The sequence below is a fragment of the Mytilus galloprovincialis genome, chromosome 8, assembly GCF_965363235.1.
Source record: "Mytilus galloprovincialis chromosome 8, xbMytGall1.hap1.1, whole genome shotgun sequence".
Taxonomy (NCBI): Eukaryota; Metazoa; Mollusca; class Bivalvia; order Mytilida; family Mytilidae; genus Mytilus; species Mytilus galloprovincialis.
Genome location: NC_134845.1, coordinates 47,340,816 through 47,367,678, shown reverse-complemented (window position 1 = coordinate 47,367,678; position 26,863 = coordinate 47,340,816). Strand labels below are relative to the sequence as shown.

Here is a 26,863-nt window from a genome sequence, read left to right as displayed (position 1 = left end):
TTGGTGCAAATGCGTTGACGGAAGTGCATTTCTAAATATATGCGCACGGTCAACGGTTTTACATCACTATAAAGTTACAAAAAGAAGCATACAATACTTATAATTACATTTTTAGCTAGGACCATGAAGCACGATTTTTGTCAAGTTTTTATTTAATTTATCTGTGCACTTTATTGTGGGACTTCATTGTATTGTGTAATAAAAATGATTATGGAATAACGCGAGATTACAGTGTGGTCAATCAGAATAACGTATTATAACGAAAAATACATCATTCTAATGTAATTATTAAAAAATGTTAATTGAGCTTCGAGATATGTGTTAACTTCTCGTGGATCATACTTTCATCAATTTTTTCTGTTTTACTTTTATATAAACCGTAATTATACTAGTAGAAAAAAAGTTAAGTTCATTTATAATTTCTGATTTCAAATGGCTTACGTCTGTAATATTCTTACAATTGGCCGCTTTGTCTTTGAGGCTATTGTCTGGTAAGACATTTTAAGCATATGTATACCAAGAATATACACCTTGTAAATCAAGGGATTTTGAAAGTTCAACGGCCTCTTTCAATAATGTGTTTAAATTGTCAATATTTAGTCTAGCAAGGTATGAAATAAATTGAATTGTAATAAAATTTTCAGCTGTAGGTCATCCTAGTTGGGTGCCTCTTTTTTTGATTAAAAATAAAAATTCTCATTTGATTTTATCAATTGATGATAATATCTGATTTTGTAGGTAACTATTCCAACAGGGACGAAAGTACAATTTTCTCATGGTAAAGTATACGACTTTTATGGAATAAATGGAATACACATTTATCCTTCAATGCTAGACTATGATATAACGGACGGATTGTGCGGCACTTACAACGGAAATACTGCTGATGATTTTATGGAGTACAAAGGACTTGCTCCTACATTATCAAAATCGGATTTTGCTAAATCTTGGAAGTAAGTGTAAACATTAAATGAGCCATTTATGCATTTGATATATGATTATGCATCCTTACAATGCCTGTGTGTTATCGAATTAATTCTTCTTTTCGATATCGCTTTGCTTGCAATAACGTATAAACGGTTTGTGTTCAACAAATACATGTGGGGTTATTCACATGAACATTTAGAATCATCAAGCGCGCTAAACGTGCCATCAAAATGTAACTTCATCTAGTTTCAGAAATTCCCTGTACTTAGCCAGGAACATGACATTTGTTATCCATTCCTTTGATGTGTTTTAGCTTTTGATTTTGCCATTTGTTGAAGGCTTCTTCGTTTTCGATTTTCCCCATATTCTGTATGTTTATGACTGTTCTAATTCAGGCTTGTGTAATTCATTGGTTGTCGTTTGTTGCTGTGTTTAATGCACAATTGTTTTTCGTTCAATTTGTTTGTACATTAATAGGCTCGTTAGTTTTTCTCGTTTGAATTTGTATTACATTTGTGAGTTTGGAACATTTTTTAGCCGACTATGCGGTATAAACTTAAATCATTGTTGATGGTCATACAGTGACATATAGCTGTTATTAAATTTTTGTGTCATTGTTGGTCTATTGTGAAGAGTTGTTTCATTGGCAATCATACCACATCTTTTTAAAATATACATGTTTTTATAGAATAGAACGAAATTATAAAAACAACAATCATAGATAAATTATTCATTGAACATATTACTGATAAAACGACTGAGACAAGTCCCTTGTTATGTATTATATACAAAGTGAGAGGTTTAGCGCTATAAAATCAGGTTTAATCCACCCTTTTTCTACTTTTGAAAATGCCTATACCAAGTCAGGAATATGACAGTTCTTGTCCATTTGTTTTTGATGCGTTTTGTTATTTGATTTTGCCATGTGACTATGTGTGTGGACTTTCCGAATTGATTTTCCTCTAAGTTCAGTATTTTTGTGATTTTACTTTTTATATCTAAGTTATCCCGAAGCATGAAATTTGATATTAAAAGGTGTCGTTGGTACCTGTAGTGTAATAGTTCTTACTCGAATATATGTTTAGTTGCATACTATTAGGTGCATTTATTTCACAGCAAAACTAGTGTTTAATTTCATATAACATATATATCACATTTGACTGTATGTGACGTTCTTTAAGGATATCATAAAAATGTGTTTGATCGACAATATTTCTATCGGTAAAGGTTGAATCATATTTCAACAGTCAGTCGGTATTCCTATCTTTACTAATAAGTATGCATTTCTAATGACAACATTTGCAACAAATTTTGAGCAAAACAGAAAGAGCAAAACAAAGAGACATCTTTCAAATTATTAAGTGCAATACTCATAGAAGAAGACCATATAACAATACTGAACGAATAACAATGAGATCAAGAACAACGATCAAGAGTTGTTGACGTATTTTCTAAACGTGTTGAAGTCCTTCCTTTAATCACAAAGCGATTAAAAATTAATCTAGACTTGTCTCTCGTTGTCTGTTGTTAATTGTAATTCAAATACCAAAATTAAAATACTACAGACTGTCTGTATATTATACTCATTTGTGTAGAGATTCAATCCTCTGTTTTTCATTTATAACTTTTACAACTTATACAAAAACAATCCTTTGAATTAAACATACATTTTATTACACCAACTTGTATTTACATTTTTATAACTAGAATATACACTTTACTTTGTGGCATTACTTTGAATACAGAGTATTGCCAGTTTGTGAAAAATGAGTTCCATCTGTTCTGTATAAAAACACTTCACTTGCCCCAATGTTCTCATGTAATATAGCTTTTCCCCCATGTTATATTACGAAGTTTTTGACCTCTGAATTTACACTTTTTCTCTTCTGTTCGATTATTGCACCCGCATTCAAGGGTGCCAAATGTCATTATCTGCACTGTAGCATTGAAGACCATATTATAGTAACATATTTAAATAAAGTCTGATTACGTAGGATAGACCATTTTACATTTTCAATTAAACCCTTCCCTGTCAATTCTAAATCTGTCAAATCATTACCTCGACAGTGAATAATAATAAAATGAGAAGAAGGTAAAATAAATCTTTTTGCATCCAATAGGGAGTCTAAATCTTTAATCTGTAAACCAGGTTGCCCAATGCAGTATGTTGTAACACCTTTTGACCCCAGTCCAAGGTTGTTCCTACCATATTTCTTCGCCTCTATGTTGGCCCAATGAACAAGGGAACTTCCAACAATCCATAAAAATCTTGGGACCTGTGAAAACCTGTAGCTTGTTAGCCTTTTGAAACTAGAAAAATTGCAACCTAATATATAGCGAGATCAAGCATGCGATTTCCGTCTGCCTAATCTCATAATTACCTCCTCTGAGACCCTCTGTCTGTAACAGACTTTCCAATTTGGTCAGTTTTTGACCACCTTACTCTGAGCTCCAGGACTTTTTTCCTAACTAAAATAGCAGAAATTGTAAAGTTGGAGCCATTCGTAACAGACTTAGTTTTTGAAGTAGTTATTTTCCCTCCTCTTAGCAAACAAAAGAAGGCAACTGAAAAAACTGCTGAAAATAAAGCAGCTTCATATTTATTCTTACATACTTTTTCTAAACAACTTATCATATCGGATAAAAATTGCACTGTAATTGGTGCTCTGCTTTCATGACGTTTCCTCCTTGAATTCTTTTTATTCCTTCTAATGCCTTTCCAATGATAAAGAATTTTGTAGTATCCTGTATGCCTTGTATTTTATGATGGTATGAAACTCCTGATATATAAGATGATATGGTACCCCCCCCCCCCCCCACCCAAGCCCCGAAAGACCCTGTACTGACAAAAAAGCTATAAAATTTAGCAAATCATTGACTGGCAACGGCCAATCCTGTTTTAATTTGTAAGATGATCTAAAATTACAAGGTTTTGGCAGAGCCAAATTGTGTGATTTTTGTGTATTTTTGGACACACACCTTGATTGACAATATAATCAGCCACCTGACTTAAATATTCCAGATCTGTGTTGGAATTTTGGTTAGCCACTGGTCTGCTTCTAGAGCTAGGCTTCTGAACTTCCCCCACTGAGAACGAGAAAGACAACAGCAATTTGGTTTTGTTTTGAAAGGATATTAATTGCCTTAACTAACGTTTTATTTTTTAAGTTCATTAAAACCGTCTGTCTTACTAAATTCATAACTCTACTTGATTTGCTAGTTTTCATATTAATGATTTGAACAACCGCCTGATTATCAACAGGAAAAATAACTTTTTTGTTAACAAAATACGACACAGGACATAAGTGCTGCTACAACTAGAAACAACTCTAACAATGTCATATCTCTGGTGATTCCAGTCTCAACCCAATGTTTTGGCCATATGCCTTGAGCCCACTGACCTGCAACATAGATCCCATACCCACCTTTTGACCCCCTGCACTATCCGTGAACAACTCTACTTTCTTCTTAGAAACCCATAAATTGTCTGTTATTACAGTGACACCATTGTATTGTTTTCAAAAGTATAACCAAACTTCTAAATCTACTTTCATCTGCTTGTTTACTCGAATTTTGTAATATGATTTTCTTACCCCGATTGTTGAATTTATGAGTCTGCGACAGAAGGTGTGGCCTGGAACAACCATCTTATAAGTAAAATTTAGGAGCCCAAGAAGGAATTGCATATTATTAAGAGTTATTTGAAAACTGTCTAAGGTATCTCTGATTTTTTGTGAGAGTTTGACAAGTTTTTTATTTGGAAGCCGCATGATTAAATTCTGTGTATCAAATTCTATACCCAAAAACATGAGTAATGTAGTAGGCAAAATAGTCTTGTCACTAGCAAGTGGAATACCTATTGTGTTGCATACCTCTTGGAATAACTTCAAAGTATTGGCAACTGTTGATGTTGGCTCGACTCGGCAAAAAGAAAATCAGCTAAATAATGGAGGATATCATCATTTCCGCTTTTTTGTTGTATTATCCAATATAAAGCTTTTGCAAATTTTTCCCACAGGGCACAACTTATTGAGGCCCCATTGGGTGCATTTTATTAAGATAATATTCACCCTGAAATTGTATCCCCAACAAGTCAAAATCGTGCGGGACAATTGACAACAAACGCTTTTACATCACACTGACTTAAACATGGCCAACGTCTTGTGTGTATTAATCAAACATACTGATTCGTCCACTGAACTGTACTGCACTGAACAATGATCCGTTTATTGAATTTTCTCAGGATAGGATAAATATTGAATAAGTCTGAAATCCCCATCCTTTTTTGGCACTAGCCCCATTGGTGATACCTGAAGTGTGGGAAAATGTGGGTATCTTTAAAAATTTTGGGTAGCTGTAATGCGCTTTTTTTTAATTGGAACTCTCCCCTGAATCCCTAGAGCCAAAAACCATATTTAAAACCAGATTTAATTTCATGTGCTTCATTGTTAGGTAGGTCGAATTCTAAATAATTTTCCAAGACTGATACTTTAATAGGAGTATTTCCTAATGAATATAAAATAATATTTTTTGTTACCTCTTTCTTGGGTCCGGTGATTACATTGGACCTTTCTGTGTTTGACACTGCATATTTCACATACGTCTTTAAACCTACAACGAGGGAAGTAGGGACAGTGATTACCATTATTATAGTATTTCCATGACATATTTACACTTCCGCTTATTACCTGTGATTGTTGATGTAATCTGAATTTTAAAGCTGTACCTGCGTTTGAGTTATAATTACCCCGATTTTGTGTATTTGTTCTATAACCATGTGACTGCACTGAAACACTGTTTTGTACAGACTGTGGGAGATGTGATGTGTAATAGCCAATATTCACCGTGTATATTTCCCCAAGATAAATTTGGATTTTTTCTATTTTTAGCATAAATTGCTCGTCATAGGTGTCCCAATTTTTCTGATCTCGTTGCCGCTAATCTTATATCGCGCATATATTTTAACAATGCATGTGCCCTAGTGCTGTATGTCTCAATGTAGACACTCGTAAAAATCATGAAAGCTGAAGTCCATTCATGTATGGACAAATAAACACCCGATGATCTTTTTTCAATGCAAATTTTCCCCTTTTTTAATTTTAAATCGCCCTCGTCAACCTTTTCCATTTCTTTTTGCGTTCTCAAAAAAGAATGAAGTTCTTTAAACTTTCACTCCCAAATCTTTTCCTTAGTTTTAAAAGGCACGTGTTCCCCCACTGTGTCATGAATGCTAGATTCTTGTGACGGAGTGAAATCAATGGAATTATTTGGAACTTTAAAGTGTTTGTGTTATGGGTCATGCCTTAAAGAAGGGAATGCCCGTGCATCCTCCTCCGACTCATTACCTGATGAGATATCAGTAGTTTCCTCCGGTCCTACTACCACCACGTGTCCGACCTCTTGTGCTATCTTGGCAGTTCTTTTTCGGCATACTCTTTCCTCCTGTCCTGTCGGTAGTTCTTCTCTTCTTTCCCATGTCACTTGATGGCGATCCTATGGCATTTCTCATGTTTGGCATCTTTTCTTTTTAGATAGTTTGACTAATTTGTGTAACACCTGCTTTCTGGTCTACAGCAAATTAACAAGTGCCCGATACGGGAATTCCAAAATTCTGATTCAAGCTGATACGGAAATTCCAAAATTCTGATTCAAGCTGATACGGGAATTCCAAAATTCTGATTCAAGCTGATTTGGGAATTCCAAAATTCTGATTCAAGCTGATACGGGAATCCCAAAATTCTGATTCAAGCTGCGAGCGCCATCTATGGCCTTTCACAATATAACAATGAGTTACAGGCTGCAACACCCACGCACCCACACAAATATTTGATTGAATTAAACCAGATTATTGAAATACAAATGTTTTATAATCTCTATTAAAATTCACTTTCATATGCATGTACTGATTATGACTATTTGTCTTTTCATTCAATAATCCTCATCTTGGTGATTACAACCACATATCGAGCCATAATACTATATTCTAGTGAACTTGCAATTAATGACACTTTAGCAACTAGATGGTCTATATCATATTTTGATCTTATTTTCGATACAAATAAAAAATCTATGACAAACGTTATGATTTTCAGTTAATTGTCAACTTGCCATTTCTTAGATGAAGTATGTTAAAAACTTAAATTTAGAAGTTTTCCCATGCGTTTTATCATTTTTATTGTTACGCAATGGACAGGCATTGACAATTTCGTGTCATAAATTTCGCTAATTAAACTAAATATCTCGTATGATCAGAGCGAGATCGAAATATTAACCTACCTTTTTAATAAAAGTCAAATTATCAATCGAGACAAAGAAGTAACACCAGTAAAAGCCCTTTTCGGCTCCAAAGCAGGTTTAAAAAATTGTGAAATTGTAAACTTTTAACCATTTATTGAAAAGTAAAATTCTTCTGTTACATAAATATCGGCTATTTGTGACAATATATATCAGGTGCTAGCATGCAAATTTACGGAAATCGTCACAATTTTGGGATTTGAGCTAATTTTTAGACGATTTCCCTCTCAAATGGGAGTGGTCACATTTGTGTTCAGTCTTAATATTTAAATGTATGTTGTATTTGGTGATTATAACATAACATATATAAAGATTGGAATGAACACGAATGCTATCACTTTTTAAACAATATCCTTAATAAAAAAAAAAGCATATGAAAAGTTTTATGGCATGTTAAGTAGATTTTTCATATCTAAGCTTGAATTTGGGCGTCGATCTTTAATGACTATATAAGTTCAAATCTTTCACATCGACTAATTGAATGGAATAAAAAAGACACTTAAGTGTTTCAAAAGTGTTCAAAATCTTGCATCAGATAAACCTGAAATTTGAGGCCAAAATTGCCCTTATCATTAATTAAAATTATTAATTTACATTGTATTGGGTTGATTTTATAGATCAACACTGTTTTGAAGTCATGGTATTCTACGACTTTTCCAAGAAATATATGTCTGTTTTAATTTTCTGTTGAAGATAAGAACTAAACTTTATTTTTTTTACGCTAACAAATAATCCTTTGCTTTTGAAAGTTTCATACCATATTATTTCCTCTGGTAGTATATCAATTGCAACAAAGGAAACCTGGTTTATACAAATATTTGTATATATTGTAAAAACAACTATGCCATTTGTTGTTCATTATGGTTCTTATAAAGAATATTTACAGCAATCATTTTTTTTGTAGGGAAAATGATAGTATTTTAATTAATTTAGCTTTTTCTCTACTGAAATAAACAATAGTTTAATTGCATTCACGAAATTTAAAGCGCTAAATTTCCATTAAATAAAAAGCTATGCAGAACCAAAGTCCATCCCGAGGATGTTTGCTTATCTCGCTTTTTACAGTGGTGAAATATTGGGAATCATCCAGTCTTATCCATGTGGTGACATTAAAAGTCATGCTCGTTGACACCTACCTTTCTTTTTCATAATTTTATTAAATATTTTTTGAAAAGCTTTTCTTTAAAAAATATCATTAAGACCTTTCTATGTGTTCATAGTTTAAAGAAAAAGGTTCAAACGTTTGATATAAATGTACGAAATCTCGGGGAAAATCAATTCCTACCAATTCTTTAATGACCAAGCACACGGCTTCCCCTATGAAATTAAACTACATACCAAATACGATTATGGTTTTATTCAAACAGACCTTATTACAAACTAACACATAATCGACACCTCATCCAAAAAAAGCATGCCTCCGCTACTTCGTCGTGGTGAGGATATCAACTGAGTATCAGTGCTTCGAATGACTGGTATAACTGGCATGGCATCTCTGTATCAAATTTTCCCCTTCCTTTTATTTTTTATTTTTGTTAACCTAATATTTGTTAAGTTTAGAGCATAGATCCATATATTATATTGATTAAGTATGGGATTAAATACCAGCTGGTTTGCAAACCTTTTTCATCGTTGGACATCATTACAAATTGAATATAGCTGCTGAATCACCCATATAGCATGTATAGTACAACTATGCCGTTTTGTTATTCATTTTCAACTTTTCCTTTTTCCAAAAATGTTCTGAAATATTTTATAGTCAGCTGTAGTCAGCACTTATGTTTAAATAAATATTCAGATATTAAAAATGTCCATCATTACTTCTCTGTTTGTCCAAAATACACATCATGTAGAAAAACCTTATTCAATAGTCTAAACTGGCTATCCAAAAACTTTGTTTAGACACAAAACTATTAATTTGCGGGTACACTCAAGCTTGGAATTTTCGAACGAACAATATATTTAAATTTTCAAATATGTTCTAAATTTCATAAACAGGTTAAACATGCGGATTTCTTGTGCCTTCATAAATCATCATCATCATCATCATCATCATCATCATCATCATCATCATCATCATCATCATCATCATCATCATCATCATCATCATCATCATCATCATCATCATCATCATCATCATCATCATCATCATCATCATCATCATCACAAACTTAAAACTTTTTTTGATTCGAGCGTCACTGATGAGTCTTTTGTAGACGAAACAAGCGTATGGCGTAAATATAAAGTTCTAATCCTGGTATCTATGATGAGGTTATTCGTACAATTTTATTATTTTATTTATTTGGCAATTATCTAAATCTCATATATAGTGATTATAATTTTACTGTTAACATTTTTTTCAGCAATTTAAGTTGTTTAAGATATTGGCAACATATGAATTGTTATAACAAAATGTCCTATATGGACAGTAAAATTAAGAACGGAAATGAGGAATGTGTCAAAGAGACAACAACCCGACCACAGAGCAGACAACAACCGAGGGCCACCAATGGGTCTTTAATGTAGCGAGTAACTCCCGCACCCGGATGTGTTCTTCGGCTGGCCCCTAATCAAATATGCATACTTGTTCAGTGATAATGGACGTCATACTAAACTCCGAATTAAACACAAGAAAATAAAATTAAAAATCATACAAGACTGACAAAGGCCAGATGCTCCTAACTTGGGACAGACGCAAAATTGCGGTGGAGTAAAATATGTTTTTTGAGATCTAAGTAGGTAATTTAGGAGTCATCCAATAATTTGGTTTTGCTCTGCTGATTATATTATCATCTTTACTATTTCTATCTATATATCTTCAAACCGAGAAAAAAGGGCAAACACTGGAAACGTAGGCGATCAACTTATATATGGGCATTAACTTCTTGACAGTTTCTATCTTTCTTTTGAAGTTTTAGAGATAAAAAAAAAAAAAAAAAAAAAAAAACATGCTTTTATTTGCATTTTAGAATTCAATCTGGCAACAATAATGGAAATCCGGCACTCTCAGATTATTCATTATTTGATCCCACAGGAAAATTACGCCCGGCAGAATATTTTGCGGAATCATATTGTACGTGCAGAGTAAACGATACAACTTTTCCATATGAATTGCCTGAATACAATTGTGATCTAGAAACACCAATGGAAATATGCCGACGGCGCAAATCGACTAAAAGCGTCATTACTGCTAATTGCGCTACCACTGTTTTAAGAACAAAGCGATCCATTGGTAATCATTTTACTAAAAGATCTGTAGAAGAAGATCTAGAAGAAGATGAACAACCACAAGCATACGCTATGGTACCTGATTCAGAGGAATCCAACGTAAGTATATAAATTGGTAAAATCATCCAAGGAGCATGTGAAAAATGTCATTATGTATTCCTTTTGATATCATCAGATGCTCATATATCTAATATTACAATGATATGTATGATACATGTACTGTTGAACGCTACATTTAATGCATCGATTATCATTTCATTTTACTATCTAACGATTGTTTTTGTCGATCATGTACATTCCTCTGATTGTGTTCTGTGAATCTAAAAAATATGTTTACCCTTAATTTAACCTTTATATCTCAAAAACCACATTAAGGAAGATCGGGGAAAAAGGGGGTGTCTAAATTTAAATCCATATATTTTTTAATAATTTGTTAAAACGTAGTTTATATCATGTTTTTTTTTCAAAAATGTAATAGCAAATGTAGGTCAGCCGGTTTTTCGTCATGCTACGGGTTAACACATGCATTACATACTACTCTCGAAATTTGCACATTTAATTAATTATAACGTAAAAAGAGAGAGAAAACAAAGGAGAAATTATAAAATACAAATTGATTTCTTTGATTTGATTCTTATGGCAACGTTATGTTTATTTTAATGTAATAGGTTACAGTAGAGTGGCGAAATGGTTGGACCGAAGAATCAGCAAGAGAATTTTGTACGCAAAATATACAAAATTCTCCAGCATTCTTGCCATGTTCCGAATTCGTTCCAAGCAGCAGCCCAGATACTATTATTGAAAATTGTATATTAGATATCAAGGTAAGAAATAAAGGCAACAGTAGTATACCGCTGTATTCATAAATCGATAGAGGCAAAAACAAATCCAGGTTATATATAATAATGGCGATTTTCCTGATTGAAACAGAACATTTTAAGAAAAGAAAAAATGGTTGGTTGATCTTGGTTTTGTGGCATGCCAAACCTACCGCTTTAATGGCAATAAAAACTATGACATTACAATGACAACAATACATGACAGGACTACAATACAAATAAATGGGAGAAAATATAGAACAGAGTAACACACGAATAATAGCCAACAAAAGGCACTAGATCTTAAATTTAATACGTTAGACGTGCGTACCGTCCACACAAGGCTAACCAGTGAGGCTCAGACGAAAAAATTTTGAAAGCAAAACAAGCACATAGTTGAAGAGTAAATCTTATAAAATGACTATACAATAGATATACATTATAAAACTGAAGTTTTGAACTACAGAATAAAAACGTATACGAAGATTGATCTTAATGCAGTATACTATCATATTATTACACGGTATTTTTGAAATCAGATGTATGATCAGGCCATGGTTCAATATCAGCCCCTCAACCGATGGTTAAAGGACAGCTGGTATTGACTGATGGCTGATAATACATCTGATGTAATCAAATGACTTGTTATGATCTTGTTATCATATTCTTCAATAATGTAGAAAAAAACCGGTATAATATATAATTTTTGTTTACTGGTTTTCGTAGAGAAATTCAAAATGTGAAAATTTACGGACGCCAAATGTACATGTAGCACATCCGTTATAAAAAATTTCTATCACATGACTTTACAAAGAAAAATCGCAACAACATAGCATATTTTCATATTGACGATAAAAATATGGACAATCATAAGGAACACTGTTTTGGAAAGTTAATATTTTATATTATTTGGATCTCAAAACAGGAGAAATGAAATTAAGAATCTTCTAAAACTTTGGTAAATGAGCTATTTAGTCCTATATGAGAAAATAAATGGGTGTTATGGGGCAAAATACTTTACCTGGTATTGTATGGAAAACACCAAGGAGTCCGAACATTTCAAAAGGAATTCCAAAACCTTAACTAAGTACATCCTTAATTTTTTTTTTTTAATTTTTCAATTTTACATAATATATAGTATCCTTCATTGTAATGTTTTTTATACCCTACTTTATTTTTTACTGAAAACGTACCATTCAGGTGTATTCACCAGAATTAGTCGGTTTATTCTATTATCATACTAAAAAAACAAGTGTTTAGCTCTTTAACTATGGTAAATCATTTTATTAAATATAATTAAGCAGTAAATACAGATAAAGATTATATAATATTTAAGGAATGACTGTAATATTTTTATGCCCCACCTATGATAGTAGAGGGGCATTATGTTTTCTGGTCTGTGGCTCCGTTCGTCTGTGCGTCCATCTGTGCGTCCGTCCGTTCAGGTTAAAGTTTTTGGTCAAGGTAGTTTTTGATGAAGCTGAAGTCCAATCAACTTGAAACTTAGTAAACTTGTTGCTTATGATATGATCTTTCTAATTTTTAAGCCAAATTAGACTTTTGACCCCAATTTCACGGTCCACTGAACATGGAAAATGCGTCCGTCCGTTCAGGTTAAAGTTTTTGGTCAAGGTAGTTTTTGATGAAGCTGAGGTCCAATCAACTTGAAACTTAGTAGACTTGTTGCTTATGATATGATCTTTCTAATTTTAAAGCCAAATTAGACTTTCGACCCCTATTTCACGGTCTACTGAACATAGAAAATGAAAGTGGGAGTTTCAGGTTAAAGTTTTTGGTCAAGGTAGTTTTTGGTGAAGCTGAGGTCCAATCAACTTGAAACTTAGTAAACTTGTTGCTTATGATATGATTTTTTTAATTTTAAAGCCAAATTAGACTTTTGACCCCAATTTCACGGTCCACTGAACATAGAAAATGAAAGTGGGAGTTTTAGGTTAAAGTTTTTGGTGAAGCTGAGGTACAATCAACTTGAAACTTAGTAAACTTGTAGCTTATAATATAATCTTTTTTAATTTTGAAGCCAAATTAGACTTTTGACCCCAATTTCACGGTCCACTTAACACAGAAAATGAAAGTGGGAATTTCAGGTTAAAGTGTTTGGTCAAGGTAGTTTTTGATCAAATGGAAGTCCAATCAACTTGTAACTTAGAACATATGTTCCCTATAGTATAATCTTTCAAATTTTAATACCAAATTAGATTATTACCCAATTTCACGGTCCATGGAATATAGAAAAGGATAATGCGAGTGGGGCATCCGTGTACTTTGGACACATTCTTGTTTCTGTCTATGAAGAAATAACATAAAAAAATGTGGTGCACACTGAATAACGCGCGTAGCGGGTGATTTAAAGTGTGCACCACATTTTTTATATCATTTCGAATAGACAGAAAAAATATTACAGTCATTTCTTATAATCTAATTCATAATTCCATTTTAAACCGGAGTAAATCATGAAAGAACGTTGATGACGTCACGTTCACATGACACAATAATGTCTATGGGCTGATAAACAAAACGACGTCAGTCAATTAGAAGACACGTTACATCCAAAATTCAATTATATATTTAGATCATCAGCAATCGTGCTGTGTCAGCCATCAACTGTCATGTCACATACATTAACATGTTTCTCAGGTATATATAATGAAGTGTATATGATATGGCTTCTTCCCACACTATCAACCCTCACCCAATTTAATCCGTCTATCAAATCAGTTCAGATTATATTGATATCTAGGTTGATACTTTTCTATAAAAAAAAGTATTCACAAACTAATATCTTTTCCCCCTATGTTACTATATAAGAATTTAGCAATTCGTTATGCCCTTTTGTTCGTAAAGCTCCTCACGTGTTTATGTCTTATTTGTACATCAATGTCGTTTAATCTTAAAGCTGAGAGCGTTCCCGATGAAGTCGAATCAAGAACAGCGCTTTGAATGTCAATTATATGTCATTTTTATAAATTTCCTGTTTACAAAACTTTGAATGTTTTGAAAAACTAATGATTTTCTTATCCCAGGAGTACATTACGTTATCCATATTTGGCAAAACTTTTTTAAATTTTTGGTGTTCACTGCTCTTCAACTTTGTACTTGTTTGGCTTTTTCAATATTTTTATCTGAGCGTCACTGATGAGTCTTATGTAGACGAAACGCGCGTCTGGCGTATTAAATTATAATCCTGGTACCTGATAAATATTTTTACTCTCCAACAGATTCAAAGACATAATTTTATTTAGATGCAATCCAATTAAAAAAAGAGATACAAAACATCTCTTTTTTTCAAAGACAGGAAATTGATTAAAAGATAAGAGAAAATGATATATTTTTCAGTTACAAGGGGATAGTGGATGGATAGGAGCAACACTACAGAATTTTGCTGATTCATGTCTAAGTCAGGCTGTTAGAATGGAGAATCTAACAGAAACGAACAGCACAACTTCAAATGGACAGGAGAAATCAATATTTAATATAATTGCTGAATCGACGTGTCCTGGGAATTGTTCTGAACGAGGAATATGTGTTAATGGTAAGCACTTCCATCATTTAATTGCATTTAAGTTGCAATGTATTTTAACTTTTTTGTGACCATGACCTCAAAACGATAGGCCATGAGGAAGTGATATCTTCATCCAGATTACTTATTAAAGATTACTCACACGATCAGAACCTTAGTTTAATCTCTTTTGGATAGTTTTCTCAGTGTCAATTATATCACATTTCTTTATTTTGTAAATGTAAATGTAGTTATTTAAATATGATGAAAACATTTATTTCACAGGAATATGTAATTGTACAACTGGTCATTATGGAGTAGCCTGTGCCCAGGACAAGTCGGATCCACCTTCAATAGAGCCTGATGCGTTTGAAGGGAGCTGTGACCCCAAAAAAAAACCATGTAAAAAGTTTATTATTCCTGGAACACAGTTCATAGATGAATCACTCACTTGCAGATTTTCACAGTTTTCGGTAACATAAATTTAAATTTATAGATGTGTTTATTACTACACGAAGAGGCATGTTTTGTTTGTCACTTTTCAAAAACATTTGTTTTTATCTTTGCAAAACAGCATCTTGAAGCTAAATAAAACAAGAATGTGTCCTCAGTACACGAATACCCCACTCGCGCTTTCATTTTCTATGTTCAGTGGACCGTGACATTGGGATAAAAACTCTAATTTGGCATTAAAATTAGAAAGATCATATCATAGGGAACATGTGTACTAAGTTTGAAGTTGATTGGACTTCAACTTCATCAAAAACTACCTTGACCAAAAACTTTAACCTGAAGCAGGACAGACGTACGGACGAACGAACTAACGGACACACAGACCAGAAAATATAATGCCCCTCTACTATTGAGGTGGAGCATAAAAAGGGCAATATGTAGGTTAGGTATAATGACCGTCCGAAATGAAGGTTAGGGGACTGCAACAGGAAAATGAGGGTATATCGGATAGGGACAGGAAATTTTTCTCTTGCAACAGTGCTCATAATCACCCCTCGTAGAGATTTTGCAAGGTTTTTTAAAATGCAAAGAGGGCGGCACTTTCTTGACACGAATCATTGGATTCACTTCATTCTGAACGGATGTGGCTGCGTATATGCACATCCCGCACATCCTAATTGTGCACCCACTTTATTAAGGGAATAGCCGGTTCAATTGTTATTCGTAGAAATCCCGCTGCGTGATATCCAGTTGAATTTAAACAAAAGAAATAGAACTATTTATAAGACAAGGTAAACATGGACACACATGAATATATCCTCTTCACACATCTCCCTGTTTTTATATTAGTAAAATATATTTCATTTTTTTTTATATCTGCTCCTGTGAACTGTAAGAGTTTAATTTTGGTGCATAATTAAGGATTTTGTTCATCCGATATACGTGGTTAAACCAATTCATAGTATGGAGCTTCGATTTTTACAGACTTTTACACTAAAGACATTTTTCACACAAAAATACCTTTAAAGTATTGAAGGTGTGAATACATCTGGATCTCTATGCATATGTATAAGTCCCCCCTAACAAAATTCCACATAAAGATAGACATTGAAGCTTAAAAGCATTTAATTAACTCATTGAACCTGACAACAGTATTTATTTCTATAAGGAAAATAACATAAAACTGAGTAATATTCTGATTCTTCTTGAATTTGGTAATACATCATCTCGCTAATAATTCTTTTATTTGCTATATGGTTACATTTTGAAAACAAAAAAAAATCATAACAAATGGGCCAAAATGGCTGTGTTTAGACCTGAAAAACTACTCTGAGTACAGACTCATCCTTTCAGTTAGGTAAGTTTTGAGGCCTTTAGGAATATAAATTACAGAGTCAATATATATATATATATATTTATAGATTACCGTTGGCCATCTCAACGTCATTAATGTTATTGCTTGAGCCAGCAAGTGAGATAAGCAATGAGTGAAAATTACCAATTATACTCTGTTTATCGTTATTTTTATGATGAAGTTGTTAATTTCATTGACAACCACACATCTGCACTTATTTTCTAGCGATAATTTTACATATCACTCTACTGTGCTGAGAATATAAATTATTAGTCAGTAAGATAAAATGAAAATATCGAAAAATAGTGCTAAATAAATATGAATATTTGTTTAGTTGTAAATGTTTGATCCATAATATCTAATTATACTGTTTATTTTTTGGTGTGTCCTTTTGGTGTAATGACATAAATATATATTTATATATATGGCGAAAATGGAGAATATTTGGTTGTATGAATAAGTTAGTCGTAACGCGGAACAGCTGTCTTTGTGTATTACTGCGTTTGCGCTTAAGGTAGATATATTGTCATTATACTGACTGACGATACTAGGTCGTCATATTAGAATTTTGGATGATCATTTTGAAATATGTTATATATATATCTATTACAGATTATATCGAACGACACGACAACTATCCTTGTCACAGGTGACAGTTTCACATATCCTGGAACATATGTCAGCGATTTTTTTATGTATTGTGAACTGCCACCCTCTAGACGAAAAAGATCAGTAGACAGCAACGATTATCTGAATGGATATAACATTTCAGTTTCTAACAATGGTGTTGATTTCACAGAAGAGCTCACGACGATAATTTATGATCAGGAATGTTATGATTGCAATCTAACATCATCAATATCATGCGTTCAACTGGTAACTATTTACCTACATTTTAACGGATGAATGATGGAAAAGGTTAAGGTTGGAATGTCCGATAATAACATGAATTTGAAAAGGTCGAACTATCCTTTTGCAATTCATCAAACACGTTTTTTTTAACTTGTTTTGATAAAATTGACCTAAACTGGTTGATGAACGCCAATTGTTAATTCACTCTTTCTCTTTCATTTATGATTGAACAAAAAAATCTTATTTTATTATTTTTCTTATATCTCGTAGCTATTACTCATAAATTTGATATAATAACATTAAACTCCGCCACACAAAACATTGGATTTCATGTTAAATTATGACTGTACGTGACAGCTATTTTTTTCCATAAGGCACAATATAAATGATGTACATGTACCAATAATACCGTTTTGATCCTTAAAATAACTGAAGAGACATTATTTGTCGAGATCCCTATCCGATGTACTAATTATTGCACGTCGTGTTTGTGGTCTATTATCTTTGTCGCAAGTTTATTGTTTTCTGCTTGGTATTAGATTAATATTAAGATCCATTTCGTTACATATTGTGATCAATCTATCTGGCAATCGTTAGTGACAGTAAGCACGGTTTAAGTAGATCAGTTTTTCGACCTGTTAGTCAATTGCGTTTTGTTAAAATATACTTTTTCACTCTTGATCTTTTTGAAAATGTTGTTTGTACTGTATGAGACGCCTCTACAACGAAATTTGTTTTACTCGTATAAAAATTGCGGTTTTTATCCAAAGCAATCATAAGTTTGAACGTTGTTTTCAAATTTGGACTTGTTTATATACCAATAATATATATATATTCGAAAACCGACATAACAACACGGATTATATATTTTGTTTAATTGTCAGTTGATTACAAGTCTATCAATACGTAACTTTGAATTATAAAGCTTATTCAACTGATAATGATTGGACAAAGTTTGTTTCCTCAATTACCTAGTTTTTAAAAGTGGTAACAGTTGATACGATTCATAACGATTTCACACCTCCTGAGTCAATAAATATCGACTTTGTACATTATAAATTCTCATTCGATTGATCACTTTTGAACAATGTTTGTCGACTTAATCAACTTCTCATTTGAAAAGGTACACCAGCGATCGTTACAATGAATGCAATTGAACAACACTTGTAGAATCAACTTATTGTTTGATGAATTTATGGTCTCGAAAACTTTAGAACTAGTTGGAGAAAACTCTCAATCGATTCCAACAGTTTAAATCAATCGGGTCAAGTTATCTTTTCTTGTCACTTGGCGTCCGTTGTCATGTTTTGAATGTTTTGTCAGATTTTCGTTTATCCATTTGAATCTGCGTATTTAGTTTTACCCAATTTGCCAATCAACATCATGAACATTGATAAAATGGTAGAAAATAGAACATAGAGGTCAAATGCAAGTTTTTTGTATTATCTTAAAATTTGAATGTATCTTAAAACGTTATAGTTAAAAAAAATTATGAATAGGTAAAAATTCAAATTAAGTTTACGTATGTACATCAAATCTGATCTTTCTTTTAAATCCTTCTTGTAGGACTTATTGCTCTTGCATGATAAATTTTACCATATTTGCTCATTATCTTGAAAATTATTAAAGGAAGAAACTTGAACACCAAACATAATAAACAAGACAATATATACAAATACATTATCTTGACCAATATCTTGCAAACTATAGCAGATAGAAAGAAATGTTCACAGGACAAAACCATAACTAAAATAAGATCTATAGAAATATGTTGGCATGGTCGAAATCGGAAAACGATTCTTTTTTGAGTTATGACTCTTTATATATGAAGTTTTACAACTCGTGGTTAATTTGCTTTTAAACTTAAAAACTATAATTAAAAGATGGAAATTTAAACTGCAAGTAAAGACTAACAAGACTACAACTATGACAATAAGGATGAACTCGTCCGTCGACTTCTTACATAATATATCGTCCTTCTATTAATTATTAAAGAAGAGTGATTAGCAAGACAAGCTTTGTATATGAAATTACCATTTGTCGTTTTGTAGAAAAACTTCTAGCAATTATTGACGATTTTTATCTTTTGTTGTGATTTCAACAAAAAATAAAAGAGATCGAAAATAAGTGAGCAACTTCAAGAAGGGGGAGGGGGTGTATTTGTTTTGTCTGAGACATCAATCACATTTGTTTTTATCAAATTGAACTCTAAAGGTATGGATAAAATCTGGATTCACAATAATTTGTTTTGTCATCTTCTTGACCACATTTTTTAGGAAAAAAGTATGACCAAATCTCCCACTTGAAGGTAAAGGGTCAGTTGTTCTATGCCGTTTCAACAGCATGTGTACACTTTCATGACCAGCTGTCTTTATACATTAGAGTGCCACGTTATTTAACGCGAAATTCCCGGACTAGATTATTTCTGTATCCAATTTATGTTATATAATTTAACATTGCAGTTTACAGTGCAATGCATGCTTTATAGAAAATCTTCAATCCAAAAAAAACTTGTATATTTCAGGAAACCTGTCCGACTAAAACAAAGGGTGAGTCTTACTTAAGTTTTATTTTTTAATCATTTGATTTAGATAAAATGTAGTTTCGTTTAGATAACCACTTATACAAGTATTGTCCTCTGTATTAACCACGTTGAATATAACAAATTAAATGTCAATTGACCAGTTTTCAATTACGTGTAAACCGTTTACAGTGGGTAAAACTGTCCTTTGCTATAACTAATGAGATGTGCTTGGGATTTTGTCTGATTGGTGCTAGTGGATCCCGGTGCTGGTTGGTTTGTTTCCTTTGTAACAGTAAACTGCCTTCCTGTTGTGTAAGTTCGCAAAATGAAATTGTCTTGTAAAGTGCTGATAATGAGAAAAATGTCCTGTTTTCTGGGTTTTTTTTTTTGGTTTGAGTGAAACATTTGAACATATAAGATCACTGATGCATTACATTTGTAAGATTAATAATTCATATACATGTCTGCATTAATTCAGTTGGGCAAACTTAGGTCTATCCTAAACATTTTAATTATATAAAAAGAAAAACAATTTTAGCTTGCATGTGCGTTATCACAAAAAAGGTGGCAAAATGTTAGGCCCTTGCCTTGTAGTCTTAAACCGTCTTATATAAGTCTTATGTATAAGGGAATGCAACAGTTTATTTTGGATAAAATGTACCCAAAAGGCATGTAAGTTACTGTTATCATTTTGTGACTCACTTCGTCGTCCGTCGTCGGCAATTTGTATTCTCTAAAACAACAAGTTCAGATGTAACTAAATTTAACTGAATGTTTCCTACGGAACCCAGATAAAACAAGTCTAATTAGGGAATTTATCAATCAACAAACTTGACCGATGGGAAATGTAGAGCACTTGAGTAAAACTAGTCGTATTCTGGCCTCTACTCTGGTTTTGTTGAATGAATAAAGATGTTAATTCCATGTAATTGAAATTTAAAAAAAAAAAACACAAGAGAGAAATATGTATACAATTACATCCTTGATTTGATGTACTTTATAACTTTGTTGTTTTCTAAGTGTTCTTAACTTTTGTAAAAACTCTACCAAATTAATACAAAAAAAAAGCAATGTCTAAATTAGTCCCATGGGCTAGGAAGAGATTTTCAAGTGTTCAAGTGTGATGTAATAATATAATTTATTTAAATATTTATTCATTCAATGAGATTTTGAGGAGGTTATTACTATTTACTGCGAGAGGAACGTGTATGCAAGTTTTGTACGATAAAGGAATGTTTTTCATTCTTAGGCTATACACATCTCCATGTCATCACTTTTCAGATTTAAAAACTGTCCAATGCTATCCTTCATAATTATTTTGAATGTAAGTTCGATGCATATACCATATTCACTTGTGGGTACAGAATTGACCATTGTGTGTTTTCTACCTGAAGTTCTGCTTACAATATTTGAAGTTGTGAAATTGAGTTTCAAATTTGTAACGGCACTGTTTAAGTCACGAACGGACAAGTTGAAACTTAAGCTTTGAACTAGCTTTCAGAAACTACACGTAATCTTCCCTCCCATTTGTGTATTTTAATTAACATTAAGTGCTAGTGACATTGTTTGCTCTCATCCCATAAGGAAATTACTGACCCCATAAATACCGTATAAAGTCACTACCACACTATGTAACGAATTTATCTTACCGAATATCTTAACATGTTGTATTTAGACTAGTTTTCTATAAAAGTGAGCAAGTAAGCCTTAGACTTCAACATCGTTAGCATTAAGAAATTACTTTCATTGGTCACACTTAAACAAATGCCAACAATAACAAGTTGTAAGGGTAAGATATGTGTTATGAATTTATTTCAATCTTTCATAATCAATTTCTTCGTCTGTTGAAACTTACGGATGTTTTCCCAGTACCGGATAAAGTATAAAGGAACGTATCACCACTATAAGCCATGTATTGAAATAAGCCCCGCCTACTAACCTTATATGGAATATACACGGTCTCTACGCGATTGCTTTAAACCAACCATATTCATAGAAAAATATAGGAGGTAAGATAAATATATATATAATATATATAACAACGTATATAAATACAGTGTACAGAATGTATATACCAAAATTCAAAATTCGCAGACTATATCAAATAATAACAGTTCGTTAAAATATTGCCACTAGCGCTTTCACGCCTTCTTATTATTTGATGTGAAATGTAGTATACATATATATTTATATGTATTTCGATGTAAAACAAAATATTCAAATATATAGCATTCTATTTATTTTCTTTCAGAACCTTCTGAAGAATCAAAACTTAGTATTTGGATTATTGTTTTGATAGTGTTGGGTTCCCTTATTTTGTTGATATCGATTGGATTGTTCTGCTTTCGTAAGCACTTAAGATGTGGGTAGGTATATATCTCTATACTTCTTATATTATTTTCTCAGTATCGTTACGACAAATCCAATCCCTGCCCTCTCTCTATAGTATGTGAAAAAAATGTTTTTGTCTTTGACTTATAAGATTGAATATTCATTTGGTATATTCTGACCCTATTGTGTAATATTGATGACAGGCTTACTTGTATGATTTCTGTTTTGAATAAATGCTTGATATACTTTATGTTATTTTTTTTGTAAAAGATTACAAAAAAATAAGGAGTAAAATCACAAAAATACTGAACTGCGAGGAAAATTCAAAATGAAAAGTTCCTAATCAAATGGCAAAATCAAATGATAAAACACATAAAACAAATGGACAACAACTGTCATATTCCCGACCTGGTACAATCGTTTTCAAATGTAGAAAATGGAGGACTGAACCTGGTTTTATAGCTCTAAACCTCTCACTTGTATGACAGTCGCATCAAATTCCATTATATTTCGATGATGCGTAAACCAAACAAATAGACATAATAGGTAAATTGTCAAAATAGGTGTACAGCAGTCATTTTATACTCTCTAATCTATTCGCATTTATTCCGTTTGCCGTATCATACGTACAAAAAGTTATATATATATATATATATATATATATATATATATATATATATATATATATATATATATATATATATGTAGATAACGAATGATTGGAACACTTTGCTGGTCTTTATGAAGCTTACTTGTGGTCGGTTGTTTGTTCAAAGGCCAGATTTAAAAACTAGACTTCTAAATTGGCATTTGCTATTTTTCGTTACGCATGCAGCAAATTCAAATATGAGCATTTAATCTTTGGTTCTGAATCAAAATAAAAGCGACGGTCTAGTACAATAATTTGCAACTAGGTGCTGAACGTCACTCCCCACTGTTTCAAATTTGTGTTAATTGTATTTGAAAGCCTTTATTAAATTGTTGGTGTAAAAAATTAAAGGTGTCTACTTGAATCAAAAGATCAGTATACATGTAGCTATATTTTGTATACAGGGAAAATTTTGAGGCATTTTTTAAAAAGGAAAGCCCCAATCAAATGGCAAAATCAAAAGCTCAAACACATCAAATGAATGGAAAACAACTGTCCTATTCCTGATTTTAATTACACATATCATAACTACATTATCACTGATTTCATTGAAAATATTTCAGATCTCGTTTATAAAAATATCAGATTTTCATACATATGTTTTTGTAAATCAGCAAATAAGTTTAATGTGCATGACTGGAACTGAAGTGGATATTATAATAACTATTTTATCTGTTTCAGAAAACGGGACCCGTATGTTTCAGATTCGACCGCTTCATTACCAAACACATTTATGCATGCACAATCGAAACCACCAACTGCTCATAACGACATTTTCCTTGCAACCCATCTGCCAGACGAGAAATGACACTGAAATGTAAATTGAATAAACACAAAGTACTGCGCACATTTAGTGTACAGTTATACTATGTATTAATGAGATGTTTTAATATGGTTGTTGACTTTATTGTATTTAAAATGTGCGTATTGTTACGCGTTTACTTTCTACATTGGTTAGAGGTATAGGGGGAGGGTTGAGATCTCACAAACATGTTTAACCCCGCCGCATTTTTGCGCCTGTCCCAAGTCAGGAGCCTCTGGCCTTTGTTAGTCTTGTATTATTTTAATTTTAGTTTCTTGTGTACAATTTGGAAATTAGTATGGCGTTCATTATCACTGGACTTGTATATATTTGTTTAGGGGCCAGCTGAAGGACGCCTCCGGGTGCGGGAATTTCTCGCTACATTGAAGACCTGTTGGTGACCCTCTGCTGTTGTTTTTTTTTGGTCGGGTTGTTGTCTCTTTGACACATTCCCCATTTTCCATTCTCAATTTTATTTTGCATTATACCAGTTTCTTTGTCATTGAAATTAAAACTTTCTGAGTGAACCACCTATTGCATTTCTACATATACACGGTATATAGTTATAAACCTATCAGGTATTTAACACAAAACCACTCTGCTATCAGCTTTGCCTTCGTTTTGGGTGTATGTTGACAAAATATTCAATCATGATTTATGAGAGGAAAAGGTATATACAAAACGCAGTGTTAGTTTATTTGTTTGTTGTTTATTTTTGCTTCTTTAAGTCTCTCCCTTCCCAAATGTTATTTTTTAAGTATTTTTCATGTTTATATGTTTATGGCTGTATATGCAACTCAAATTTATGCGCTTATAGATTGAAAACTGAACCAAATTAAAAAATTCAAAAAGGATATCTACAAACAAGTCTTGTAATGCTTTTCTTGATAATTGCGATACAAGTTAACACGATAATTTACACAGAGGTATGAAATTTAAGACTTCGGCAACATCATGTGAAGGATGTTCGCATATCTTGTTTAAAAAAGCAAACTTTTTAAAAGATTGATTGGTATGATATGAAAAGCAGGAAAAATTAAAAGTCCGGGTCCTTGTTTTCGACATATCAAATAAGCTATAATTGAATTTTGGCCAGGAAATAATTCTCTCTATACAGCTATAACAATATTCCAAATGTCTGACAAAAAGAATTAGATCCCATTTTAGCTCACGTGACCAAATGGACCAAGTTTGCTTTTCTCATCACCCTTTATATGAGTTTTAGCCCTTAAATGAGGATGGTTTTTACCCTTTTTTGTGTTTAGAGCTCGAGAAAAAAAAGATAGAATGAAATGATCAGCAATACAATTTCAACAAAACGGATATTGTTGTCACTAATTCGATTCTCGTCTATAATTGTAAGAATATCCTTTGTTGATCATGAAAATAGACCAATGTGAGCGGCACAGGTTCTTAACAACATCATACTAACAGAATTATAAATGTGAGAAAAAAATGTCAAAAATAGTTTATTTACTTCTTTCACTCCTTTAAACATTGCCAAAATCAAATTTATTTTTGAAATATTTGATTTGTTCAGACACATATAATAAAAAATAAACAATTCTAATATGTGCTTCTTATATTCATAACTGATATTTTTTCTTTGTAAGACGGGGATTCACAAATGAAAGTGATATCCAAAATGAGTCAGTAATATATGTATATAACTCACATATTTGCGCATTTTAAGTCTGTATATATTCAACTTAGACTGTTTTGTGTCTGTTATATTGTGTAAACAGTTAAAGAATAATTTGGACGTTTTACGATTGTTACGGACGTAAAACATTTCTAAAAATACATTATTTCAAGAAAAATTATAGCATAATAACATGCTTGTGCATTTCCTCCATGGAAACATTTATTTTACCAAAATGGAAGGGTTTTGATTTATTATATCATAACCTAAATTGAAGATATATGTTATTTTGTTACTATTTAATGATACGATAATTGAAGTATATTCCATTTATATACTTTAGATTTTTGTTTAAACATACTACATGTATGTACAGTAATTGTTAAATATGGTATTTGTAGGTATGTTTTCAAATTGTTTTGCATTAATGCCATACATAATAGATCTTAGAGATATTTTTTTGGAGTTGGTAAAAAGTAAAATCACAAAAAAACTGAACTCTGAGGAAAAATTCAATCGAAAAGTCCCTAATCACATTGCAAAATCAAATGACAAAACACATCAAACGAATGGACAACATATCCAAATACATCGGTTAAATGATATATTCAGGGCAGATCCATTCATTTTTACAAGGGGTTCCCAACCTAGGATAAAGGAGGGGCTCTTACTTTATGTCCCAATTCGAATGTATTGCCCATTCAAATTTATTGGTGTTAAAAAAGGGAGATTCAAACAGCCCAGAGACCCCACCCACCCTCGTAGATCCACTATTGGATGTGGGATGGATATGCATTTTCAAAAACACTGGCAATGTCAAATAGAACTTTTGTGTTGTTTGAACAATATACGTTCTTTCAAATGGGCAGATATTATGAGTAGAAAACACAAGTGTATCAAACTTTGATTTTTTATGTAAGGAACATATTTTCTGAATACAACTTAGAAGAACATGTTTGTCACATTATTTTACAGAATATATTATATATTGAAAGTACATTAGTTGCTAGTATTATTATGCCTCAGTTGTTTTAGTATATTGATCATTGACAATGCAATTTAAAGTCAGAGAGAGAGAGAGAGAGAGAGAGAGAGAGAGAGAGAGAGAGAGAGAGAGTTCTATATGGTTTATGTGAAACTAGAAAAGACAATTTATTGAACTACAGGTATAAAACTGAAACATATTGTAAAATTGAGAGAGAGAGAGAGAGAGAGAGAGTTCTATATGGTTTATGTGAAACTAGAAAAGACAATTTATTGAACTACAGGTATAAAACTGAAACATATTGTAAAATTCCAGTAATTTACACAAAGGAGTTCTTTTGTCAAATTTGCGGAGTGGCATTATTGAGCATCGTAGCACGAATGTTTGACAATTTGATATTATAACAAGATTGAGTCTGTGATAATTGTAGTTTTAGAAGATAAACCCATGTTATATTATCGTCTCCATTATACATGTATGGCGATGT

At 32.3% G+C, this 26,863-nt stretch overlaps 1 protein-coding gene across 2 annotated transcripts in view; it reads left to right on the top strand.

The window, feature by feature from the left end:
* Positions 1 to 25,656, top strand: part of LOC143042076 (von Willebrand factor D and EGF domain-containing protein-like) — a 42,320-nt gene extending 16,664 nt beyond the window's left edge. Inside the window, exons 7-15 of one of the 2 annotated variants that reach the window (XM_076214317.1) lie at positions 739 to 953; positions 10,191 to 10,548; positions 11,118 to 11,273; positions 14,622 to 14,817; positions 15,070 to 15,257; positions 17,204 to 17,467; positions 19,968 to 19,992; positions 22,219 to 22,333; positions 23,629 to 25,656. In XM_076214317.1, the coding sequence (XP_076070432.1) occupies positions 739 to 953; positions 10,191 to 10,548; positions 11,118 to 11,273; positions 14,622 to 14,817; positions 15,070 to 15,257; positions 17,204 to 17,467; positions 19,968 to 19,992; positions 22,219 to 22,333; positions 23,629 to 23,755 (1,644 nt within the window). In that variant the 3' untranslated portion in view covers positions 23,756 to 25,656. Of the gene's footprint in view, positions 1 to 738; positions 954 to 10,190; positions 10,549 to 11,117; positions 11,274 to 14,621; positions 14,818 to 15,069; positions 15,258 to 17,203; positions 17,468 to 19,967; positions 19,993 to 22,218; positions 22,338 to 23,628 lie in introns of both variants that reach the window. The other variant, XM_076214318.1, reaches the window with a different exon arrangement.
* Positions 25,657 to 26,863: the final 1,207 nt, after the last annotated feature.